This window comes from Sceloporus undulatus, chromosome 5 (assembly GCF_019175285.1).
Source record: "Sceloporus undulatus isolate JIND9_A2432 ecotype Alabama chromosome 5, SceUnd_v1.1, whole genome shotgun sequence".
In the NCBI taxonomy this organism is placed as follows: Eukaryota; Metazoa; Chordata; class Lepidosauria; order Squamata; family Phrynosomatidae; genus Sceloporus; species Sceloporus undulatus.
In genome coordinates this window covers 166,739,143-166,757,144 of record NC_056526.1, presented here as the reverse complement: position 1 = coordinate 166,757,144, position 18,002 = coordinate 166,739,143, and the positions used below count along the sequence as shown (strand labels likewise).

At 39.2% G+C, this 18,002-nt stretch overlaps 1 protein-coding gene and 1 pseudogene across 4 annotated transcripts in view; both read right to left on the bottom strand.

Moving 5' to 3' along the window:
- Window positions 1-2,130: 2,130 nt before the first annotated feature.
- On the bottom strand, window positions 2,131-2,279 carry LOC121932334 (annotated as a pseudogene).
- Window positions 2,280-3,055: 776 nt separating this feature from the next.
- Window positions 3,056-18,002, bottom strand: part of LEF1 (lymphoid enhancer binding factor 1) — a 130,667-nt gene continuing 115,720 nt past the window's right edge. For all 4 annotated transcript variants that reach the window (XM_042469988.1, XM_042469990.1, XM_042469989.1 and 1 more), the window contains one exon: window positions 3,056-4,205. Coding sequence is in view for 2 of the 4 variants with exons in the window: in XM_042469989.1 (XP_042325923.1) it covers window positions 4,126-4,205 (80 nt within the window). In the remaining 2 variants the exon portion in view is untranslated. The remainder of the gene's footprint in view (window positions 4,206-18,002) is intronic.

Below are 18,002 nucleotides of genomic sequence, written 5' to 3'. Positions count from 1 at the left end.
CAATATGGATTTTCTAATTCTCTCTCTGAAATCTAGCAATCGTAACCATTGAAAGTGTAGACAGAGGACAGAATCCAGCTGATGCCTTATGCTAGCTAATGTTCTTTTACACTAGCTTAAAGTAACTGTGAGTACCGGTATGTTGAATAGTGATAGAAGTACCAAAGGCAGCAGCAACTGTCAAATTAACAGTTTGGGAGCTTTTTTGGCTAAAGGGTGAGGTACAAGTACAATCAATCAATCTCTGTCCCCAGACTAAGCTTAGGAGCCAGTAGAGATGGCTTTTTTGCAGCTACTCTTCAATAACAGGATCAGTGACCATTTTACAACACGATTACAGCAATGGTTAAAACAATCAGCAATGGACCTTCTATGCAAAAGGGAAGTAAAACTAATCTTTGTTAGGAAAAGTACACATCTATCTGCATTGCAGAAGCCTTCTAGAGGGCAAACAGTTACCATACAGTACTAACTCAAGTAAATTTTAGGGTTGCAGGTCTCTATAGTTAATACAGAGCATTTATCATTAGAGCAGCTACCTCTCTGTGTTGATTTTTCCCATAGTCAAATATTGATGCGAAATTTACAAAGCTAGAACAAATGTTGTCATATACACAAACTGATAGTATCTCTCCAAGTAGAATGAAGTCTTAAAAGCCAGTGGTCTTTCTTCTAGAAATCCATAATTTATTCAGCTGTCCACTCAAGCAAGTGTAAGCCAGGGCAGAACCTAGGAGTGCAGACTCACATCATCACATCTTTTCTGTAACCCACAGAGATTTCCAATGAAGAGACAAATCAAGCAATGGTAGGGGGAATATATGTGAATACTAGAAGAGAAAGAAAGTTGGCGAGGAAATTCCTCACTTGAGGTGTAGCACATGCAGTATTTGCACATTATTCAGAGTCTAAGAATTCAAACAGCTCCAAAGACATCTAGTCATATTGAAGACAGAACCTGAAATCTGCATTAAAGTATCTACAGGTTAGTATGAGTCAAGTGGATTGGGAATGAGGTGGGTCATGGGAACAGCAGCAGCACTGAACACCATGTGTTCCTCATTCTCGTACTCCAGCAAACCCAATCATATTCCTGGAGCAAGATTTCCATTTTCCACAAATAAATACTAAAAGTTAATTTGCTGGGATTGAGAAAAATAGGACATCATAAATTGTCCAAAGCAGTTTCCTACATGACTTATTGCACAGCCACATGTGATTCTTTGCATTTTGGTGAAGGAATCTTGAGTCCAGATGCTGAAGTTGGGACAAGAACTTGCTGCAGAAGGAAGGGAAAAAACCTGTCTCTGTAATTGGACTTTTATAAGGCACAGAGTGACCAGATACCCTCCTTTTCCAGGACATGTTCTACATTTCAGTGTTCTGTCCAGGAAGAATTCCAAAATGTTCTCCATTTTGAGCATGTCAAAAAAGCATGAATTGAACATTTACATTAGTGTTTTTTGCTTTTATTTTGTAAATTCCTCAATTTGTTTGAATGCTGTACTTTGATTCCCTTGGGAAAAGGCAGGATATACATTATTGTTATATTTTGTGGTGCCTTGTCTTCCTTTGCAGTTAGGACATCTTGATTAGGCATGAACTGGAAGTCACCTCCACAGAGTGTTAGGAACTGTTGGAATTAATAAGCAATTATAATTGAACCAAGAAAATAGTTACAATTTTCTCCAGGACGAGTCTTATTTCTGCCATACAATACTTACTTCAAAAATTCACTCCAGATGAGAGCCATTACTTCAAACATTATGTCACCCCAAATAAGAGTGGTATATTGATTTGAGTCTTGTACTATAACTCTGTAGATCCTTGTTCAGCTGTAGAAATTCCCTGAATGAACTTGGGAAAGTCACACTCTCTCAGCCTTAGAGGAAAAACAAACCCTCCATGAAGAAATCTTGCCAAAAAACGCATGATAGGTTTACCTTAGGGTCACCATAAGTCGGAAATGACTTTAAGGACCACAACTTATGGTAAGAGATACTTGAATCTTTTAGTAACTTGGGAATATGCAAAAGAAAAACTATCCCACAGAAAATCTGAACTCCTAAGCATACTTACTAGGAAGCGTCAAAGAACACAGTGAGGGTGCTTCAAGTAAATGTGTGTACAATTGCATGGCATAAAACAGCAAAATCCACAAATTATGCAGTTGAGTTTCCCACATTCGCAGAGGTCAGCACACCCAGAGCGCAATGGATGAGCTTCACCCTGGGAAAACCACCTTCATGATCATAGTGTCTCTCCTGCCAGGTAAGTTACATTAAAACAACAGCATGTCCATGTTAACCCATAAAAAGCCACCAAGTGGTTTAGCAGCTATAAACAAACCACAATATGAGTCCACAGTATATAGTTGGCTTATGAATACTGGCTTTTTAAAATTGTGGTTTCTTATGATACCTGAGCACGTAAAATTGACATGTCCATGGCCAATTTTCCCAACTTCCCATTCTAAAATAGCTTAGAAAAGATGCAGGAAAGAAAATTGAGAAATCAAACTGTTTTGTTTGGTCACCTGTAGGAACAGTCCATGGCTTAAGCAATAAACTACAATCAACATTATGGTTTATGACATGCAAAGCCATCCAGTAAAGATTGGGTTCTGTTCTCTCATCTACATATAAATTACAGTGGGCCCTTGGTATCTGCTGGGGTTTTGTTCCAGGATAATGGGATAACAAGTCCCATTAAATACAATGCAAAATAAAATTGTGACCCTTATATAAAATGGCAAAATCAAGATTTGCTCTTTGGAAATTACATATATTTTTAAATCAAACATAGATGCTTGAATCCATGAATGAAGAATCCATGGATACAGACTAGCCATACAATCTTAGTATTCACTAACTGAAGTTGCATTAATTCATTCAGACTTTGTTAACAAACATTTACTGAACTATGTCCACAGGGCAGAGCTGCAAATCACAAAAAACATTGCAATCTAGTATTCTTCAACTTTGCTTTCTTAAACGCAGACCTGTTGAATCAAACAACTCATTTTAACCAGTCAAGGAGTATTTTGTAGTTTTATTACAAAGCTTTTATTTAAAAAAACAAAAACAAAAAATGCTCAGCACATTAACTCAAATTGGAATGACAAAATATATATCAGTTGACAATTTTTGGCAAAGGCTGTGCCTTAACTATTTAAAAAAATGGGTACATCAATGCTCATTTCAACAACTGGCATAAAATCCCACTAAACAGGCTAACAAAAACAGATACAAATACAGAACATTTGAAGTAATAATAATTCAAGTGCTGGGCTTTTCTTTTTTTTTTACAAGGAAATTCAAGATAGGTGAGTAGGAGAGCTCACTGCAGTCAGATTTGATGAAGTATGTTGCCATTACACATATAGAGTAATTGGGACAGATCAACATGACTAGTGACCAGGCTGATTGTTATGTTTAGTATAAACGGGCACACGATTTACAATGAGGGATTGTTAAGTGTTACCAATTGTTTAACAAAAATCCAAAAAAGCCACAGTTCTCCAAACGGTTTGTTCCTCTCCTGTAAGGGGGGGGAAAAAAGAATTTCCTTTGATTTAAAAAATGTAGGTTTTGGTGCTTCTTTAAAAAGCTCAAACACAATAAAAATATACATCAAGGGGAAAAAACTAAAATATAAAAGCATTCAAGTTTTCTTTTTAGAAGCTGAAAATCCAAGATTGATCCTTTCGCACCATTAAATAATAAACTAGATTGTGCCTTCCTCAACAAATATTTGTTTCTTCGGTGTGAAGGGTCAAGATGGGAGTTGCTGCTGGTTTACATCATTCTGTCGGCTGAAGAAAAACAAAAGCAGCTGAACTATTTTGTTGCTGATTCAGTACTGACAAAGTTATGAGATACAAATGTAGGAGGTGTAAGGCGGAGTGAAGATAAAAAGCTACTCTGCTGACTGGGGAAGGTCTGAAATGCTCTTGTTGCTCTCTTATTGTGTCAGATTTGGGATGCCGCCATGATAGCGAAGGGGCCTGGCAGTGATTGTCTTTATGGTTCAGTGTCTTTGTAGCAGTGACATCAGGGCAGGTTTTGACATCCTAAACATACTCCTTGGCGGTGGCCTGTGCAGATGCAGGACGTGCCTGGAGATTTAACAAGCTTCCATTTCGAGGAGGGGCCCTGATGTCGCTGCCTTTCCTTTGCATGTTGAGAAAGCATTTTTCTTCCCACCTGCCAGGAAAAGTAAGAGTAGAAGCTTTAATAAAATAAAATTAAACAAAATGCATCAAAACACACTTATTTATCATTTGTTTAATTATACTATTGCTAAGCATTTATATAATGTTTTAAAAGTGTTGGAAGCACTTCCAAGTACATGATGTCAACAACCCTTGAAGGCACCCTGTAAGGCAGGTTAGTGTTTGTTAGATACATTTATGCACCACGTTTGTTTAATATGAGCTAAAAGCAGCACACGTGGTTCTTCTCTCCAGTTTTATCTCCACAGAAAGCCTGTGAGATAGGACAGGCTGAAAGAACATGCCCCATGTCACATAAGGGAATTATGTAATTCAATGAAGATGTGAACCTTGATTTCCCAACACAAGTGTTTGAGGGTGCTATGGGATGTTTGTCTGGCACCCTACCCATTAGCCTTTGGTCTCTCACAAAGCTCAGTTTTGTCCCCTGTACTCTTTAACATATACATGAAAGCTGAAGGGAGGGGTAATTCAGAGTTTCGAGGCTCACTGTCACCAGTAATGTTAATGATGCTCAATTTTGTCTCTCCTTTCCATTCAATTCCAAGGAATTTATTTCAGTACTAAACCAGTGTTTGCTGCCATGTAATGGATGGACTGAAGATGAACAAACTGAAGTTCAATCCAGACAAGGCAGAGGAGTTCCAGACCAGTTGGAAGCCATTTCATAGAATAGGGACTCGGCCTTTGCTCGATGGAGTTACCCCCCCCCCCCCCCGAAATTTCAAGTTTATAGCTAGGGCATACTCTAGGACTCAGCTTGAAGGCCTATGTCTGGCGGCCAGGAGTGTGCAGAGTTAAAATTAGTGTCTAAGCTACACCTGTTCCTGTTGATGTCAGCTTTCTCCACAGTAACATGGCTGCCATCCTGTTAGTGATATATGGAAGTGTAATTCCTCCTTATGCTTGTGAATGAACTTTTTCTTTTTGGTCATTCTGGAGGTTGGCATGTCCTTCCTCCCTCTACAATGGCCAAAAGCTCCTAGGAATCCCCATGGTGTTCCAGTCGTCCCACAATCCGTTCCCAAAAGCCATTCCACTGCTGCAGGGGAGAATGGAGGGAATCAAAAGAGCACCTAGCTATGTCCCATGCAACCAATAATATCATCTGCTGAGACCTCTTGTAGATGATGGTGATGATGATGATGATGATGATGATGATGATGATGATGATGATGATGGTGATGATTAAGATGTCCTCACTCTGTCTCTCGCTATGGGAAGACAGTCAGATTCTTCTCCAATCCTCTTGTCATACTCTTCACTAGACATGAAATGGCCATTGGGAGTGGGCTATTCAAACAACACAGTGAATCCTAGTGCTGGTAATGGGAGCCATAGTGGAGCCCACGTGTGGAATTATTGCACTGTGTGCAACCATATAGAATCTGGGGTTCTGCTGGGCTGCCTTTAGAAACTGACAGAAACTATCAGGTTCGAAATGTGGAACCTTTGACAGGAAAAATGGTCCCTTCCCTGTGATAGGCTGCACATTTCCTAAGGCTATCAGTGAGTTTATGGCAGAAGCAACGTGCACTTGAACTGGTAACTTTATTGGACACAGATCAGTCTTCTAGCTGTACTGTTATTTGTTTAGAGATAATCTGATATTTTTGGTTTCTCTGGAACCAGTGACTCAAAACTATGAGTCACCAGAAATGTGGTGACACAGAAAGGCCTGAATCCAAGCCAGAGTAGACCACTGAATTCTGTATCAACGTGTACAGAACCTGCACTGATTCAGTGGGTTTACTCTGGTTGGAGCTAGCAATTGGCCAACAATAAAATTCATGAGTTTCTTATACCTTACATTGGAACTCAAGTTCACATGAACTCTGTGGTCTCAAAAATGTGATTAAAAATACCTTTAATCTAGATTTAGAACATCCATTTTATGGTAGGGTCATGTGGTTATAGCAACAGTCCAGTAGTGCATCAGCCACCATTATTACTGAGACAGACTGGAATATTTGACTCAAATATTGTATTAACTGTAGTTACAAAACATGTGGACTGATGGAATGGGATAGTGCCCATTGACCCCAGTATTGATCCCTGCCCATACAGTGCAAAATATGAACAGACTTGCTATACATATTTTTTCTGTTGCATTAACACAATCATCAGCAATTATGGCTGCTCAGAAAATCCCATGCATAACTGCACATACAGAAATAGTTCTTTTCATAGCTTCCATTAAACATTATAGTGGGGACCATGAGGTGAAATTCTGCCACTCTAATATTACATGAATATGATTTGAAAATGAGAATGTGGTACTGAACATACTCTCTTCAACAGCCACAACCACACACGAGGCAGCAGCACAGCAGCAGGTTCCTTTTATAAACTCTCAATTGTAATGTAACTTGTTGAGAAAAGGAATTACAAGTAAGTTGTCGGTAACTAGTCATTTCCAAGCTATAAAATATGGCCTCTGCTACAAGACTGCGACCTCTCCATTGGTTGTTAAATATACCACATGCCTTACTCCCCCATCTTAGACAAGAGGTGAGAAACATGTGGCCCTACAGATTTTACTGGACTGCAGTTCTCTGATGCAACCCTCTTTGACCTTAGCCAGCATAGTCAATGCAACACTATTGGCTATTCTGACTGGAATGGCGGGTGCAGTTCAGCACAGATTAGTGGCCACATATTCCCAATCTCTATTATAGGCAAAGTCCAGACAATTGAAGACAATGGTTCACTCTTCATAACAACAATCTGAATTATACATCTCTTGTGCATGTTGTTGGGTAATCATCTGCATTGCTCTCCAACAGAGGAAGGGGTGATGCAACAGAATGCACAGCAATCCTTTCCAAAGGGTAAACCATGGGGTGTGGTGTTGGTTTCACATTGGTCCCCACATCATTAATTGTGTTTGATTAGTATTCCAGTGAAAATCCTAAAAATGTAGACACCTGCAAGCACTAGTATTCATTCACCGTGCCAAATTGACATGGGAACATGCATATTTTAGTTCCATGACTAAACATGGAAATATGTAAATTGCACATGATTGCATGGATGTAAAAATTTATACAGAGATGAGGCACCTCTCCTGAAAGTGCTAATCTTTGCAAATATAAGAGATGGGGGAAGGAAAGGATTCATCATTGTATAAACAAAGTGGTTTGTGCATGTAAGTGCACCATGATGCTTCAAGAGTGCAACTGCTATGGAAACACAAAAACTTAATCTAATTATCAATGCAGTGTTTAATGCCACAGGTATATCTACTTCTATATTTGCTCACATGAAAAGGAAATTTACACCTGTTGCTTTGCCAGTAGTCTGATTTTATTTTACTATTTGTTTCAGTTAAACTATCTTGACCTTTAAAAAGGCAAAGTCAATTACTCTCTGGAAAAGTGTTGAAGGTGGTCTATATGACTGACTAACCTAGTTCCTATTTCCTCATAAAACTACACTACCTTTCAACCTTAACAACAACAAAAAAGACTCCTTAGTTTCCTGCCACTTAAAAAAAAATGCTCCAGAAGAAATGGGGATCAAAGAATCATGAAGGGTTTTACTTTTCCAAGGATCATGAAAGAGAAGCCAAGTGAAAAAGCAAAGAAACGCTAGAGAGAGAGGGGGGGGGAGTGAGAGAGAGCACCCTGCCGATTTATATTTACTTTTGGCCTTTTCATCCCAGATTTTCAAAGGTTTGGTCCAGGTTGCTCTTCCTGGGAAGGTTTTCCTCCCAGTCTTACATTAAAACATTCTGTTTCCTGTTGAGGAATGGCCTTGAGGCTCCAGGCCAGTAGTTCATAGCAGCCTGATACAAGCTGGGCAATTCAGAACTACTCCCCATTACCAGCCAGGAATGCTGAAGGAAATGAAATGCCCTTCTGTTGAAACGGGTCCCATCTTACCACCCCCTCCACAAACACCCTTTTTTTAACCAGCAGCCTGTCTTTGAAGTGAGGAGGTTAAAATAAGGTCCATGGCCTTGCTCAGGCTCTAGCTTCTCAAAGGTGGACCTCCTTTTTATTATTTTATTTATTATTATTTATTATATCCATACATTTTCAAACTATGCTTTTGATGGCGACTTATTTACATATTGTACTGAACAGGAAACCTTGCATCAAATTCAGTAGCTATGCTGATGTCCATAAAGTAAAAGTCTAAATAAAATAAGCAACAGTCAGCAGCACCCAAAACACTTGCAAGGATGAGCTATGGGCAAACTGATTGGAGTTTTAAAGGAACAGCAATGGTGTTGCCTTACAGATATAAAACAGGTCAAGCCAGGGTTCTTTTCAAGAAACCACAGGTATGTGCTACAGAGACTGAAGACTTCCCACATCTAAGGCTTCACTGGAGGGCTGCAGCTGAAGTCTCGCCAAGCCAGGCATGCCCAAGCAAAGCCCAACCCGCAAGTGAAGTCGGCGCAATCAAAGACGGCAATTACAGTTCCCTGGCTGTGGTTAGGCTTCAAAGCAAAGCGCTGCGAGTCACATTTAAGCATATGTGAAGCCTTGAGCCTGAGCCACAACCGAGATCTGCCATCTCTCTGCTGTTTATGCTGTAGTACAGATCTGACTGCAGCAGAGAAATGAGGAGCCATTCCTCAGAAATAAAACTTGAACATTTAAAAACAAAAACAAAAAAACAATGTTCCACAGTTAAAAGATAACACTGAAATGTTGGCAGCAAGAAGGATGCATAATTGGAGACTTGTGACATACAAAGATCAGAGGCTGAATTTTTATTCTCTCTGCTGCCCCCGAAAAAAAGAACTGCCCAAGAAGGTTTTGCCTTTTTCTGCACTGTACATTTTTAGAGAAATGTGCAAGTAAGCTAAAACACATTTATTGTAGAATATGTTTTTAGTTATTTCAACTGGATTTTATCACAAGTAGATACATATTCAGGTTAACATTTATAGATAAGTTAGAGCTGAAAAGAGATAGTAAAGAGAATCAAAGCTAACCATTGCTGTACAAGAATCTCATGATTTAAATCACATCAGACAAATGACCAGACCTTTCACTCCAGTACATCTCTCTATCAAAAGGGTTTATTTCCATTTCCCCAGACAACGTATTGCTTTCCATAGTATGTTTTTATGTTAACAAACTAAAATATATCCATTTTTATCCAGTGTAAACTTTCAACTCAAGCCTGCTTGTTGCATCCTAAATTTACTGGTTATTACTATTTCCTTAACTGAACTCTGTCTATTCTTTTTCATATTTGAAGGAAGTTACAATCTAGTCTTTTTATTTAAAAGACAAACAAACTCAAAGCTACATCAGTCCATTGTTTTTCAACACTTCCTTCCATGTTCCTCAGCCACAATAATTTGTATTGCTCCCCCTGAGTTCAGTTATTGGGTCTATTCCAAAGTTCTTAAACTCTGACATTTAAACAGAGCACAATAATCTACTAATAATCCAATAACTCATGGATTTATTGAACAGCATCCTGTTAGTGACATATTTTCATGCAGCACAAAGCACTATTCTCCAGCTGTTTGTGGCCCATCAAAAATCTCCCTCTCCCACAGCTGTGAAGCTCAGGGAAAGGCTGCTGCAGCTCACTGGCAAGGAGAGGTGAGGCAACTCAGGAGGAAATGCTGCTGGTCTAGTCACTAAGGGAAAGGAGAGTAGACTCCATTTGTGAGTTCACTCTTATTTCTTCCTTCCTCCAAGCTGAGACCAACTGTTCCTTGCCACATCTTTCCAGCAATCAATAGCAGCAGTGACCTTTCTTGGACTTGACAGCAGCTGTCAAATCAAAATACAATTTTTAGCTATCCTATCTTTTTCTCCTTAATACATTTTCTGTGGCAAGAAAAAAAAGTGGTAGGAAAACACGGAAGAAATGCAAATAGAAGACAATGACATCTGGACACTCCATAGAATTCTGTGAATGAGTTGGCAGGGGAATTGGATAAATGAAATCCTCATCTGACAGCATCTTTAGTAGATGGATCAACTAAATTTTAATTAATTGGAGGTGCAACTTAAGGACAAACACTGTAATGTTCTAGCCTATTTAAAATGATTAAAGATTAAAATGTTATTTGCCATCAGGGCAGCTTTGACCTATGGCTGCTCTATGAATGAAAGACATCCATGAACCCTGGCTCACATTTTTCAAACTCAAGGCTATCACTTCCTTTACTGAATCAATCAGTCTTTAATGCAGTCTTCTTTTTTCCTATTGTCTTAAAGCATTATTGTACAGTACAACCCCTATCTCTATGGACATCCTATGGAGGATACATTCCCCAACTTACTGTAGAAACGCAAATTAATGGATAATAGTGAACCCTTTTTAAATGAATGACATCTGAAGGATGTTGACCATAGAGTTGTGCTGGATGACCTAGCAATTCCTAAAGAACCTCTCTCTAGGCACTTCTAGATTCTGAACGTCTACTTGACGCATATCATAGAATCATGCTGGAAGACTTAAAAAATGCCTAATGAGAACATATTTTTTCATGTGGGTAAGTGAAATCACAGGTAGTGGTCCTGCAGATATGGGAGCTGTACTGTATTTTCCAGTTAAAGATGAAATAATAGCACTTTTTATTTAAAAAATCTCTCAAAATCCCTCTCACTGGCCCATATATAATGGATTAATTAACAATGAGGCAAATTATTCATGAACTGAAATTATTTAAAGCCCTAATTTTTAACTAGAAAATGGCATTTGCTGGATGTATAGTATGTCAAATCTTAAAGACTGGGTTTCCTAAATCCAGTGCATTTTGTGAACTGTTCTAGGCCTTAGATTCTTCTCAGTGGTGTTAGTCACTAGTCTTTCCTCCATCAGGTTTTCTTACTAATATGGACCAGAACAGGGTAGCTCACCTTAAATATCTAAAAGGATATCATGAAAAATATGGAGCAAGCTTCTTTTCTGATGCTCCAGAGACCAAAACACAAACCAATGAAGTCAAATTACACACACACACACACACACACACACACACCTCTAAACATTAGGAAGAACTTCTTTACTAATTTACTGTAATGCACTCCATGCGGGACTGCCTTTGGAAACTGTTCGGAAACTTCAACTGGTTCAAAACACAGCAGCTATAATGCTGACCAGGGCCAGTTATAGGGAGCGTATAACTCCCTTGTTGAAACAGCTTCACTGGCTACCAGTTCGTTTCCAGCCACAATTCAAAGTGCTGGTCATGACCGACAAAGCCCTACAGTATATGGCTTACATCCAGACTATTTGAGAGATGGCATCTCCCCATACAAACTTGCTAGAACCCCAAGATCTTCAGGGGAAGGCTTTCTCTTGGTCCCACCACCATCACAGGCTCACTTAGTAAAAAAGCCTTCTTGGTGGCTGCTCCCACCCTCTGGAATTCCCTTCCACAAGAGGCTAGGCTGGTCCCCTCCCTGATTGCCCTTTGCCAGCAAGCAAAAAAACTTTTTATTCAGGCAGGCTTTTTAACATAATAATCATGACATGGTGGTTTTATATTTGGGGTGGGGTGGGGTGTTTCAGTTATTTTTTAAACTTTTTTCTGTGTTTTTATGTTAATTTTATACCACTTTGATTAACTGTTTTTAAATTCTTACTGTAAAGTTTTAAAAATGTTCTTATCTTGTGAGCTGCCTTGGGTCCCTTTCTGGGAAAAAGGAGGCATAAAAATTAAATAAATAAATAAGTTACTGTCAGAGCTGTTCAGCACTGGAGTGGAAAGCCTTGGATGGTGATGGTCTCTCCATTTTTGGATGTATTTAAACAGAGGTTGGATAGGCAACTTTCAGGAGTGCTTTAGTTGTGTATCCTGCACTAGATAGCCTTGTGTTCCCTTCCAACTCTTAGATTCTATGATTCTGTGAGGTAAAGGCATTTTTGATACATAATTTATGAAGATGGATTCTATACTGAAAAGCAGATTAAATAATGCCACATTACTGTTGTAAGAATAATAGGCCTAAATCAATTATATCAAGTATTGCAAAGAAACTTGGGGTAAATCCAACATTTGTTCTAGAGAAGACCCATTGAAATTAGTGATCCTCTGATTAACAAGTTCCATTCATTCAGTGAGTTGACACTAAGCAGGAATAACATTAGGTTAGTTGCAACTAACAAATTCAGCTCAGTTCAGTGGGTCTAAGCTATCAGGACTAACACTGAATTTGGTCTCTGGGTCATTTTATTTCCTCGGTTATTAAGATTGAAGAACCTTCGCAAAACATTTATTTTACAATTTTACATTAAACTTCTTCCATTTCATTTTAGAACATAAATAAATGAGGGTACAACAACTGGACCCTTTTAACTCATGCCTTAGATTAATTTTGTGAAAGAATTGGCCAGGAAGGAAGGAAGGATTAAAACTCATGTATGATGGACTCAATCCAAATAGAAGGGCCATGCTTCCATTTTGGAGTTAAAGCAAAAAGAAGGATAGCCAAATACTATATAACAAATGAAACAAGCAGTTTCATTCTTAGTAACAGATTCTGAAGACCAATGAAAGAGGGAAACGTCTGCCAAATTAGCAGGCTAGGGGACTCCGGGAGTTGTAGTTTAAGAAATTGGGAAATCCCTAGGTTGAGGAAGGGTGCCTTATACTCTTCTTGAAAGATCCCCAGAGGTGTCAGGATGACCACAGATGGCAAAACAATGCTGACCTTTGAATACTTCCAATAGATGTTTTCTTAGGTAAGCACGAAGCACACAGTTGCAACGGTAAAACATTAATAGGACACAATTACTGAACCATTACAATTTCCCTGATTGTCCCAGCAAGTGTCATTCTGCTCTATACAAAGCAGATCAGACCGGGAGCCTTCTGTAGCTTTACTTAAATGAATATGAATTTTACTCCCATGGGAAGGTACTAGTGGTGTTTTCTTCACTAAATAAGTGAGCAAACAAGCTCAAGTTCTAGTTTATGCCCAGCAGCTGAGTTATAACAGCACAATGTTTTAAATTTGCTGTGATAAATTGAAGATGAAAAACCGTTTTCCTTCATACTGTCAGAGACAGTCATCTCCTCCATTATATTTATCATAACATGGTATCCAAGAACTGTCCTAAAGAAATATAATTATTGTGATACAGCCAGGTTATTGTGAAATGATTTTTCTTCCATTTTAGTTTTACAATCATATTGTCTTGTTTTAACATACCATCAGACTTATCACGGTGTGCTGAATTCCAAGGAAAATGCTTTCTGACAAAATATTCATCACGAAACAACAATGTGGTATGGTTTTCATCACCTTTGTCACTTTGTGTGACAAAAAGTAATGTATTCTGGTCCTGAATCACAATCTTGTTGTTATGTGCCTTCATGTTGTTCCTAACTTATGGTGACCCTAAGGCACCTAATTATCCTAATTATCATGGGGTTTTCTTAGCTAGTTTCTTCTTGCCAAAGGTGGTTGCCATTGTCATACTCTGAGGCTGAGAAAGTGTGACTTGCCAAGATCAACCAGTGGGTTTGCATGGTTGAGCCAGGATTCAGAGCCTGGTCTCCAGAGTCATAATCCAACACTCAAACAAAAATCTAACACACGATGTTTTCAAAGCAATCAAACCGAGTGGTTCTTAGCTGGCTGTGTATCTTATTCCTTCTGGCAGAGTGTAATCTTCCCTAATTACATACATGGAAAGAGTTTCCTCTTCCCAGCTACTTATGGGGAAATCAGCCACACAGCAGAGGCAGGAACAAATCTTTAGCCAGTAAAAACAGCCATTTGCTGCTAAAAGGTAAGTGAGCAAGGAGTTGTTGGCAAGGCAAGGGGACAGAGGTGAACTCTGGATTTTCCAGCTATATTTACCTATACTAGCCACTGCCAAAAGGAAAGAGGTGGGGGGAGTTCATTATTCCAGCTTCATGTGGACATAATCTCAAAATTGTGTGGCCTCTGGCCAACCCCTGTACATAGTCCTTTATCAACTAGAGACCTTGTGTTGGCAGTGATTTTTTCTCTTCCTAAAATCTAATGGTCCTGCTGCAACCCCTTGAATCCAGCACCCCATGGCTGGTCAGATTCAACTAGAAAACCCACAAGTAGGACTAGTAGCTTAGGATGTTTTCCTCAGGGCTGGAGCACAGAAGGGTTAAATTCCTTCTTTGCCTGTTCTGATCTTTTAGTCATCAATCCCCTGCATATGATGCAACTGGGATTTTAAAACAAATTCTCCACCTTAGATGCAAATGTGCATTTCTTGTCAATGTCTAAGCTAGCAACTACCACCATCTCTCTTTGCAGTTAATTCCATTCATTGATTTTTTTGTGTGTTGTGTGACATATAGTCTCCTGAATTTCCTGCCAATAACACTCTACTATTGTTAAATATTATTGTTAAATACTAGGATTGGGAAGGGCAACCATGAAAGAACTAAACAAGATCCCAAAATGTAATGCTATACAAGTGAACACAAAAGTTAGAATTGTTTAGTCCATTGTATTTCCTATCACCATGTACAGATGTGAGAGCTGGACAGTGATGAAAGCTGATAGAAAGAAAATCAACTCATTTGAGATGAGTGGTGAGGATACCACGGACAGCCAGAAAGACAAAGAAATGTCTGAACTCTCCCTGGTGTGATAAACTCCCCCAATTTGCAAGTTTTGTTTAAATTCAAATGTTCTTTAAATCTTGTTTAACTTCTGTTTTCCCGCTATTTTCCCATGGGATCTCACTAGTGTGATAAAGCTCATAGTCCTGAATTTACAGGACCTGTGCAGGGCAGTTGAGGACAGGAGGTCCTGGAGATGCCTCATCATGAATTATGGTCAACTTGAGGGCAGTTAAGAACAACAATTTTTAAACAGTAGTTCATCCCATCCTGCCCATCCATTTTACCTACACCAGATATGCTCTTACCATTTCCACCTTTTTCTAGGTTTTCTTAGTGGGAAAGGCAATAGAAGCCTCCTACTCTTTTCACTTGCTCTCTTATACATCTTTTCTAACCTTAAGATATCATTTATGAACATATGTATGTGCTTCTTTTTTCCTAGAAAGGGACTCAAGGTGACTCACCATAACTCCCTACTCTCTGTACTAAATGTGGCCATGCCATAGGTTTATATAACACACAACATTTTAACACAGATTTATTTTCAATTTGCAGCAAAACAGAATCTGCAAGGGCTGGAACCAGATTGTGGCTGCTGTCTAGTATGGCTCAGCACAAATTAGTAGGTCCACACATGAACATATGATAGGCTAAACCATATGTCACCATCCCCACCCCCAAATTAATGAACAGACTCTGAAACTTTCTGCATGGTAATTCCCTGCTTCATGGGGACCAGGCAGGATCTCAGAAATGTCTGGCTACAACCCCCAGCCAGATGTGAAATGATTACAGCAGAACTAAGACTCCCAAAGGACCCTGGGGGATCTCAACACTGATGTTGGTATTTCATGTCTGGCTACAAGACGATGCTTCTGTGATCCTGCCCACTCCCCACTGAGCAGGGAATGGCTGTCCAAGAGGCTTCAGAAGTTGTTCATTAAGTGTGTTGGGGGGGATTTTAGCACTGTGGAAGGAATGAGAATACCAATCTCCACAGCACCCCAAAAAGGCATACAGATGCCTATGTCCCTAACTGAATGCCAAACAAAAAGTGTAAAACCACTCTAAACAAAGATTACATAACTGTCACATTTCTGAGTCACATTAAGGACTAAAAAGCAGCTTTTACTACAACAAGACATGCTTAACAGGGTGTCAAGGGTAGAAGTTGTCAAAAGTAGTACTGGTAGGAAATTTGCAAGAATTTCCAACACCCAATGCTTTAAAAACAATGAAAACAACCCTCCTCCCCCAATTAAGCTGCTAAAATTAAGAACACTCGGGGGTAAACTGTAGTAGATTTGTTTACGAAAGTATCTGTGTGCAAGAATCCTTTCTGTTGATTAAAATAAATTCTTGGACTAAACATGGGTTCTGAGAAACCTTGTTCTAAAATTCTCCATCTACCTTTTCAAATGACTAATTTTAAACAAGCTCTGGTTCTTGAACCACCAAGTTTTAATAATAATAATAAAAAAAAAAACAATATAAACCCACGGGCCTAAAGTCTGTTCCTCACTAACTTTGAAGAGGCTTCTATCATCTCCATTTGTTTTGCTAAATGTGTCCTACAGGCCCATTTCATATGGTGGGTACTTCTTGGTTTTGCTTTCTGCTTGTGGCAAGCTATTGCAGCAGCTGTGCCTACTTCATGCCAAGAATACCCAAATTCTGTGAACAGGATTATGAAAATGAGGCCAATCTGCATGCATCTACTTTTTGCATAATGCATCCTGCTTCCAAGATTTGAGGATTTCATAGCATTTAGATGAGGGTGGGCAAAGAGAAAAATGGCATTGGGAAATGGAGGAAAAGAGAAAGGTATCAAGGTCTGAGTTTACCATCCAACAAGGTCAGGAAGAGATCAACAGAAGCTCGTAAGAGCTACGTGGGTTAGTGAATGTCTTTTCTCCTAAGCACTGGATGTTCTTGGCCATATTTCATCTGGTTTCTAAACCACAAAGCTTTTCAGATCATTAATTTATAGCACAAAAAGTGAGCAGTTGGTTTTCATCTGTTGGATGGAGACTTCACATAAGTGTGCCTAGTTAGCAATATCTCATTTTCCAGGACTCAGATAGTAGTACACTGTTGTTGAGAAAATACAGTGTTCCTAATATTCAAGACAACTGAGCCATTGTTATTTAAAGCAACATACAATGCATACTACATGTGTTAATGACATGCATGTACTTGCTGCTTTTCTTAAAGATGAAGTGTCGGGGTTTTTTGTTGTTGTTTCTCTATTAACTTGTAAATATGATTTATGTATGCCTCTTGATGTACATCTAAACCACAGTACCTAATATACAAGTGTCCCACAACTTAATACATTGAAATTGAGGAAAGGAATGCTATGATGACAGAATAAAGATGAGAATTGGCAGTTATCAGCTGGAGGAATTAGAACTACATTGAAAAATATGAACCACTATTATAATGGTCAGTATTTATTTATTTATTTATTTATTGTTACTTAAGTCCCTGTTTAGAATTGTATGCTAATACTGTATGAATAGTATGGGTAATCACCAGGAAGAGGTAATGGGTTGGATGAGGAAAAACAAACTGAAGATGAATCCAGACAAGACAGAGATGCTTACAATTAAGGGTCTTAACCTGGGATTGGAAGTCTACCAGTCCTGGATAGGGTTACACTCCTCCTGAAAGATTGTGTTCACAGCCTGGGGGTGCTTTTGGATATGTTGCTCCAAATGACAGCTCAGATAGATGTGATGGCCAGAAGTGCTTACTGTTTTACACCAGCTGCACCCCTACCTAGAGCTGGAGGACTTAAGGATGGTAATGTATGTACTGTACTGATAGCCTCAAGGCTGGACTATTGTAATACGCCGCACATTGAGCTACTTTTGTACCAAGTTTGAAACTTCAATTAATTCAAAATGTGGCAGCCAGATTGGTTACTGGGACATCCAGGAGTGATCATATCATTCCAATATTAGAATCATTCCACTGGCTGCCAATTAGTTTCCAGGCAAGGTACAAAGTGTTAGTTATTACCTTTAAAGCTGTACATGGTTTGGGTCCACGTTACCTATGGGACTGCCTCCTTCCATATAATCCACATCATATAGTCAGATCCTCTGGCAGACATTTAGTTCAGTCAGCTGGAACCAGGTTGACAACTGTTAGCCAGAGGACTTTTTCTTCAGCTGCCCCTACACCAGCGTTTCTCAAATAGTGGGGCGCGCCCCCCTGGGGGGG